We start from the raw sequence: 8,096 nt of genomic DNA, 5'->3' as shown, positions 1-8,096 counted from the left end.
CTGTGCAGAACTTGCCTAAAAACTTCTCCGCCACACATTTTTTGAACACTTTTGCACCACTGTGGCCGCACATGGCTGAGAGTCGCGGGTGCTGTTTACACACAAACACCGCCGCTGTGTCATTAGCTCAGTCGGAGATTGCTGCCCCGATCGCTGTACAGATTTGTTTACCGATTTATCCATATGTTGCCGTACTCCCCACACACACAGACACACACAGCGCCAGAGCGCACACATGTACATTCGGTTATCGATGTTCGGTTGATTCCGGTTCCCTTTGCGCGCCCACAACTCGTGGGGAGGCTGGGCTGCCATTTCTTGGCAGCAGCGGACCAATACGATCGATCGATCGCTGCCAGTGGGCGGAGCCAGTGCACTGCAGTGGCCAGATGTGCTGCCTGGCTGTGTCTGTGCCTTTGTCTGTGTGTCTCTGTTGCTCACACGCGGAATGCGGCGTGCCTAATTGCCCTGGGATTGAGCGATCTTTGTGAACTCTGCGAGCTCCAGGCTGTCTGGGGCCGCATGTTATGTTCCGTTGTTAATAAAGTGGGTAACGTGCAGGTCATAAATCCAACCGCATTCCCCAAAGGAAACCTCTGAAAAACATAAACAAATCCGCTCAGAATGCACAATGCACGCTCCATAAAAACTTTTGTGTGGTGTGCCATTAAATTATCGCAAGTAAACATTCGATTCGGGAACTCTGCTCACTGCGCGGCATACAAAAATAAAGCGAAAAGAAAATTGCAGAGCGGAAATCGTGTTATTAATGGAGAGTTTCCCGCCCTCTCTCTCTCTCTCTCCCTAGCATACTTTCCAGCGTTGAATCCACCTCCCCCACTGCAGTGGGTGGGAAAATGGTGCCCCATCACACCCTAGTACCAGCTCCTAGACAGCCCACAAATTGACCCCGAAAAAAAAGGATATGCAAATGCAATCCAAAGGTACACAAGAAGGGAGAAATGTAAATGAAAACGGGAGCTAAGCTGGAGGAATGGTGATGGAGACATTGGCAATGCTCTTTGCGGTCGAAACACTTAATAAAGATGACTCAATAGATAAATCCAACAAGGATTAATTGTAGTGTGAAAAGATAAAGGTTGGAAGATAGACACTCTGGAAGTGAAAGAGTGGGTCTCCATCAGAGAGACTGGAGAGAGCCTTTACCAATGCCAATTGGGAGAGGAAAATTGCAAGTAATGTTTCCATAAGTAGATCCTGGTTAAGTCCTCCTGGTGGCAGGAAAGATATCTAAAACATCTTTAAATTAAACTCAAAGTTCATTCCCATATTCAAATTCCTGAGTCAACTCATGCCCCACACCCATCGCTCATTCGGAACACCCTTCATGTGGCAGGGAATATTCACGTATAATAAATGCAGAAAGGAAACATACAAAACGCAACCAAAAAAGAGTAAACAGACACGAACCGAGTGCCACACTCCTCCTGCTCCGCGATGGGTAAACCGCAATCAAAACGATTCGGTCGGAGGCAACTCAATTTGGGTTAGACCAGGAACAGTACGTGCCATCCGCTTGGCTGGAGTCGTTGTCGTTGTCATCATTGTCCTCGATGTCGCTGCCATCGCCAATGGAGTGCCTGAACCTTTGCGACTCACCGCAGCATGAGCATGAGGATGAGGAGCAGGAGTTTAGCTTTCGCTACCCCAGCTACATGTTCCCCGATGTGGAATACAACAAGGACGATATACCACTGCCGTTTAAGGCCACGCCGGACTCGCTCTTTAATCTGTGTGCTGCTGTCGTGGATGCCCAGGGCCGCACGGAGGTGTTCAAGTGGAGTATCCTGGATGTGGCCGATTGGCTGCGCGACTTTGGCTATCCCGAGTACGAAGTGAGTGGATGAACTCCTGAATGCGACAGTGCCTGAAAGGACTTACATTTACTTCCAGCAAACCTTCAAGGAGAACCACATCGATGGGCACAAGTTGCTCAGCCTCGATGCCATCTCCCTGGTGGCCCTGAACATTCGTAACTTTGAGCACATTCGTCATCTGGGACGCGGCATCCGAGCTCTGTACCGCAAGGAGCTGCAAACAGCCACGGAGACCAAGCAGCACAGTGAGGTGTACAAAACCTTCAAGGCCCGCACTGGCCGCAGCTACGAGGGATTGCGCGAAACTGAGCTCCTGGGACGCATGCACATGATACGCTCCGTCTTTCGGGACGTCAACGATTGGGATATGATGGAACTGCACATGGCTCGAGCTCCCATCAGACGATATCGTGAGGTGCTGGCTAATTCCAGGCGCTACAATCTCTACGGACCATCGACGGCACGCAGGGAGCCCATAATCATGGACGATGTAGATGCCGCATCTTGGTTTGATTTTGGCGATTGTTATTAGGTTTTTTGTAGTTGGAAGAAAGCAATCAGAAAGATCGAACTAAGTCTAAAGATTCACTGGAAATGTTGAATTAAAACTTTATAGGAACGAGATAAATAACCTGAATACAATTGCTTTCTCCGGTTTTCGCCAATTTAAGAATGTTCCCACGAATTGAACTTAGATATTGTGAATCAGCTGAACTGTGAAGTAATTTGGATTATAGTCCCTCTGAAGAACACTTTCTTTTTCACTTTCAAAGCGTTTATCTTCCAACTGAGTTTTTACAGTACTTATTCAGATAATCATTGTTGGTATTATCTAGCAAGTCATCTATATATTAAGGCTACCTGAAAAATCTTCTGCACATTTTCGCCATCTTTCATCTTTGCTCTCAGACTTTCACCCTTAAGGCTCATATAATTTTCATAAAAACCTCCGACGACCTTGCATGGCTTGTTGAGAAAACCCACGTTAGCAGCAATCCAAGCACACATACATGTACGTAGTATTAGATCATTACTAAAACTTGTAAAACTGAACAAATCAAATCTTTAATTGCCTCTTTCTGTCCTCAAGTGGCCTGAAACAATGCCTTGCTGATATACGCTCATGTTCCACCCATTAGGAGTCTCTTTTACTGCCATATTTTAATGCTTTGTTTTGTATAATTTTGATTCAGCTCAGACCAAAAATCATTCACTTTCCCTTGCCCCATGCCCCACTAAACAAACGCTGGCCACACTCGAGCGAGGGGCGGGGGGTTTCTGTGATTCTGCCCAATCAGTCGACACGGGGCATTGATCACTTATCGCCCTGCTTTTGCTGTGTGGACTCCGCTTCGTTCTCCTGTTGTGTGCCCGTCCACATTCGCGTCCGCGTCCGCGTCCACGTCCGCTCACGTGTTCAAATTTATTGATTGTTCTGCTCACAAGACACGGCGTTTCTGATATTTTTTTCCTCATTTCTCGTTGGCCTGAGCCTGGAGTCCTGCTGTGCGGCATGGGAGACGTACGTGTGGTCGTTTTATGTTATATTTTTCGACATCTTGTGTGTCCGACGATCGGGTTGAACGCCGAACGCTGAACGCTCAACGCTGAACTCGGCCTATGGCCTGAGATTGCCTCCTAGATGCAACCTTAGACGACTCTGTAGAGCGAGAGCTCTGGGGCTGAGCTGAGGCTGCCCATGCAAATCGTCTTTGCCTTTATTAACTTATGCGCATTCAGATTACCTTAATAACTCGTTCCGTTAACACTTTATTATGTTCAAGGCTCATAAATCGTTCCATCACCCAGACATGGTCCCGAGTGTACGAGTGGCGGGAGGGGGGGTGTTCGTCGATGGGTTCCGTTCCCCAAGTCTCTGGCCAGACACTGACGATTATGATTTATCGCATTTTAATCAATTTAAAATGTTTAAAACGATACAAATCGGAAGAAATTATGAATGTGTTGCTGTCTTTAGGCTCCACAGTAGGCCAGCAATAACAACAGCAACAGCTACAGAGCGACAGAGCCACATAGCCACAGGCAACCGGACGACTCCAACGACGACTACAAGCCAGCGATGATCGTCAGCATGCGTTATCCGACGCGTACCTCGTTTGTATTTCACTCCCCAAGTCTCCACAGACTCACTCTCGGGTTACCTTTCGCTGGCGGCAGAGCCCCTCGAAATTTACGCGCGTCACCACAAGCACAGAGTCCAGGAGCGGACCAAGACCATACACATGTGTGGGAAAACGAGGTTATAGTCTGTATAGTCCGCTCCTGAGCGTGTCCCCAAAATGCATTCTTCGATCGCGTGCTGTGTGTGGGTATGTGTGTGTGGGGATGGGATTTCGGGGGCCTGGTTTCAATGTGCGTCCGCGAGTCGCGACGACGGCACAGCGACGATTATGATTATTAAAATTGATAAGCGAAATATTTTTATCATTTCTCAAATTAACATAAACCATATGCGATTATCACACAATAAGCTCAGCGGCCACAACAGGCATGGCACGGCACCACTCTGCCACAACGCCTCTTTTTTGTTGTTCGCTTTTTATAAGCTTTTATGGCCGCCTCTGACTGCGTTCGCTTATAAGTTATGGCATTGCTGCGAAATTATGGCAGTGGTCGGCAGGATTTTGGTCGCGGCAAAAAGTGTCAATGGCAAAACACGAAATTTATGAGGATTTGCCAGCCCCAGCGGTCATGTCAGTGGTGTTGCAGTTGCAGATGCAGTGTGTATGCCCCATGCTGGAGGCTGTTTTTATTCAACTCTTAACCTATGCGTGCGCGTACGAACTAAAACGGTTTGAAGCGTCGCGACTGCTTTAGCAGTTCAATTTTTCGCTTATCCTCTTCGAACTTTTTTCGCATCTCGACAATGTTTTGCATTTTGCTCTCGCGTATCTGGAAGGTGTAAAAGTTTTTCAGCTCCTTCGTTTTCGTGTCATTCTCCCGCTTCTTTTCGAGGCGTCCGATGACGGACTCCTTTTGCTCGAAGCCAGCGTTGCGACCCTCTTTGCCGACAGTGACCCAGCCATCGGCGTCGGCTTCGCTGTTCTTGGCTGCCAGTGCAGCCGCGCGTTCTCTTCTATCATAGTCGGCCATATATTCCGTGATCTGTGCCTTTGTCTGCTCCGCATCGAGGATGTAATGATTTTCGTACTCTTCGTGCCACAGCTCCATGCCCGTTTTGATGGTGGATGCGCCGCTGATGTCGAACAGGTCAATGCTCGGCACGGCCAGGGCCTTGGCCAGGCTGCTGCTCTTCTGGAACACCACGTAAGCCACTTTGAATATGAACGGCGGGCTCACTGTGGAGAAGGGCTCTTTTGTGCCCTCATACCATTTGATTGTCTCATCTTTTCCAGGCTTTGCTGCAAATTGTACGCTCTCCACGTTTCCAGCGCGCTTGAAGAACCCCTTCAGGCTCTCCTCGGTCACATAGGGTGGGACATTGAGCAGGAATAACGTGCGACCTTTCGGTTTATTTGGATCCATCAAGCGAATGAAGTGTTCCCGCATGTAAACGCTGTGGCAGTGCTGGGCATCGGGACTCATTCGCAGCGAAACAACTACAAATCAGGTATTTATGATTAGTAATAGTTGAGGTAAGGTTTATACATGTGCTTTTACCTGTATATCCCTCGATTTCTTCCATTATTGCTTAGTTTTTATTAGAATTAAAAATAAACACGTTTTGGGCCAATAGAGATGGGAAGCAGTGTGACCGCGAAATTATCGATATAATATACCGACCCTCTGAAATATACCGAAATATACCCTTTCATTTATATATACTGTAAATATACCATAAATCTAAAAATATTTTCCTCGACTTTGATATTCTGTTTAATATTACCAGCTAGTTAGGACTCCTCTCAGCTTTAAAAATGTAATTTTACTTGAATTATCATTTACTTTTCAACAAGATTGTCAGATTTTCATGACTTATCTATATTGGATTGATTGCAAAACAAGATTAAAACTTAAAAGGGTGGGAATGAAATGTATGTCATTTGACAATTTGTTGCTGGCCAACCAATACTATGGGCACTTGTTTACCCTATTTGCTATACCTAATATTCAAAATCCATTTACCAGCTGCTTCTAAATGTTAACAATGACTTTGTCTTAGACTAATATTTTCTTAACCTTTTCATATGTTTTCTATATTATACGTATGTAATATGTACCGATCATGCTACATACGCGCTATCCATAATCTGCAAAATTTCGTTGAGATGGCTCACCAACACAGATTGATTTGTTTTTGGATTAATTGGTATCAGAGATTTCCAAAACTTCCTCAATTCGAGGATACAAATTATGTTGCCAACGGTAAAATACGTAAGTGGAGATGGAATAAAGACTCATTGATGCGATGAAAATTCACATTATGCGAGAGAGAAGATTCCCTACGGAGAAGAGAAAAAACTCCTTAAAAGACCTTGAATGTACCCTAAAAAATGGAATTTAGGATGCGGATTAAATTTATTATATATACCGATATACCGTAAATATACGATGAACTTATTTTCGTAGATAAAATATCCCTTAAAATATTTATTATACCGTAAGGTCACCCTGATGGGAAGTTAAATGTAAATATAGCAATATATCGATATTGTAGATTTGAAAAGTATCGATGTTTTGGGTGAGATAAACATAACTCTTATCGCGTAGGTTGGCAGCTCTGATTATTGGGCATTTAAAATTCGCGCCAATTTAACTATTTGAAAAATGATTTGAATTTAGCTGATTTTTTATTCATTTCAAGAATTTTAACATTTAAAAAATCTAAAAACATATTTTCACCTAGAAGTTATTTTTTTTGTTGCTGCACACAGCAAAACTCTTAGTTAGATCACAAAAAACCATAGAAAATTGTGCAATCCAAGCATTTTCCACTTTCATTTGCGCCAAAATGTACCGCATGCATGTGTGTGCAGTACGAAAAATGGCAAATAATTAAACAACATGCAGTGTGGGCAGAGCAGGAGCTGAATCAGAAGCAGGATGCGGCATTAGTCGAGCCAAAACCAAATGTTTTTGTAAACTTTGCACGTATTTTAGTTTTCGGACGATTTTGTGCTGCTCCTTCTGGCTCCTTCTGGCTGTGCCCTACTGCAATCCGAGGACCAGTGTGTGTTTGTGTGTGCGGGGATGTGCCCGTCAAATGGTCCGAAAACAAAAACTACACCCCAGCCACATGACCGCAGCCTGCGTTTATTTAACGGCCGCCATTGCCTGCCCCGCATGCTGAAAGGAGGAAGTTTTCCTGCCACGTTTGTTGTCCGCTGTCCGCTGTCCACAGTCCTGTGTCCAGGCGCATAGATGCTAATTAATTGAAGGCTTCTGCATTTTTATTGTTTTAAGTTGAATTCACAATGTTTTGCACATTGATTTTGCTGCAAGGAACACAGCCCCAAAGAAGTGTAATTCGTTAATCAAAATATTCTAACAAAGTGGCCTTAATTGCAGCACAGATTGACATTGTTTTTGCAGAATTACGAGTACCACACTTGCAGCAGGACAGGCAGCAGATGGCAGCGAGTGCCACCCAACTGGGGACCCGGCTTCTTGCTGATTGAATAATGCAATTTGAATGCGGTTTGATTTTGTGCAGCAAGTCTCAAGTGTAATTAAATGTGCAAATGTGCAGAGCTAAAAGGCCAGTTAATTCGATCAACAACTCTGCACAAGAGCTTTAAGTGCATAAAGTCCACTTGCTTTGACAATTTGGACTTAAGAATCAGGTTGAGAATTGGTCAACTTGGGGAGGATAAATAATTGATTAGCTTCGAGCTTTTAGCAGGATGTTTTGTAGGAGAGACAGAAGCAACAATGGATCTTTGACCATACTTCAACATTGGCAATACTTGGTCGAATGGTTAAATTTATACAAAAATCCTCCCTTACTTCTGCCACGCTCCCGCATTAACTGAAAACCATAATCACAAATGCAAAGTTCTTTAACTTTTTGTTGTTGTTGTTGTTGCTGTACGTGAACATAATTTAAAAACGTTGTTCATACTTTATTAAGTCCTGCTCATGGAGGAAGATAAAAAAGGAGGAGTAACAAAAAAGTGTGGATGCAACATTTAGAAGCGCGGCACGTGCTCTATATTCTCTGCCATTGAGGGTCGAGAATTTGTTTCCTTCATGCCAAATCCTTGACTAATTAGTGCATGTTGTGGCAACAGCGTTGGGGCGTGGGGCGTGCCACAAACCCCTAAGCTGTACAAAAAG

General features: G+C 44.7%; 2 protein-coding genes across 2 annotated transcripts; one reads left to right on the top strand and one right to left on the bottom strand.

Moving 5' to 3' along the window:
* The first annotated feature begins 1,329 nt into the window (after positions 1 to 1,329).
* Positions 1,330 to 2,453, top strand: LOC117900744. Its single transcript, XM_034811222.1, has 2 exons — positions 1,330 to 1,856; positions 1,915 to 2,453. Exons 1-2 carry the CDS (start codon positions 1,575 to 1,577, stop codon positions 2,368 to 2,370), a joined length of 738 nt encoding a protein of 245 aa, XP_034667113.1. The 5' UTR covers positions 1,330 to 1,574; the 3' UTR covers positions 2,371 to 2,453.
* A 2,068-nt stretch (positions 2,454 to 4,521) lies between these two features.
* On the bottom strand, positions 4,522 to 5,592 carry LOC117901770 (ribosomal RNA-processing protein 7 homolog A). Its single transcript, XM_034812667.1, has 2 exons — positions 5,481 to 5,592; positions 4,522 to 5,419 (listed from the first exon to the last, which is right to left on the bottom strand). The coding sequence occupies exons 1-2, from the start codon at positions 5,503 to 5,505 to the stop codon at positions 4,644 to 4,646; spliced, it is 801 nt and encodes a 266-aa protein (XP_034668558.1). The 5' UTR covers positions 5,506 to 5,592; the 3' UTR covers positions 4,522 to 4,643.
* Positions 5,593 to 8,096: the final 2,504 nt, after the last annotated feature.

The sequence above is a fragment of the Drosophila subobscura genome, chromosome U (assembly GCF_008121235.1).
Source record: "Drosophila subobscura isolate 14011-0131.10 chromosome U, UCBerk_Dsub_1.0, whole genome shotgun sequence".
Lineage (NCBI taxonomy): Eukaryota > Metazoa > Arthropoda > Insecta > Diptera > Drosophilidae > Drosophila > Drosophila subobscura.
The sequence above is the reverse complement of the archived record's forward strand: the minus strand, read 5'-3'. Positions and strand labels throughout refer to the sequence as shown.

Coding starts and splice junctions, on each gene's coding strand:
- LOC117900744 (XM_034811222.1), top strand. CDS start 1,575: ATGTCGCTGCCATCGCCAATGGAGTGCCTGAACCTTTGCGACTCACCG. Junction 1,857..1,914: donor TTGGCTATCCCGAGTACGAA/GTGAGTGGATGA, acceptor ATTTACTTCCAG/CAAACCTTCAAGGAGAACCA.
- LOC117901770 (XM_034812667.1), bottom strand. CDS start 5,505: ATGGAAGAAATCGAGGGATATACAG. Junction 5,420..5,480: donor AGAAATCGAGGGATATACAG/GTAAAAGCACAT, acceptor CCTGATTTGTAG/TTGTTTCGCTGCGAATGAGT.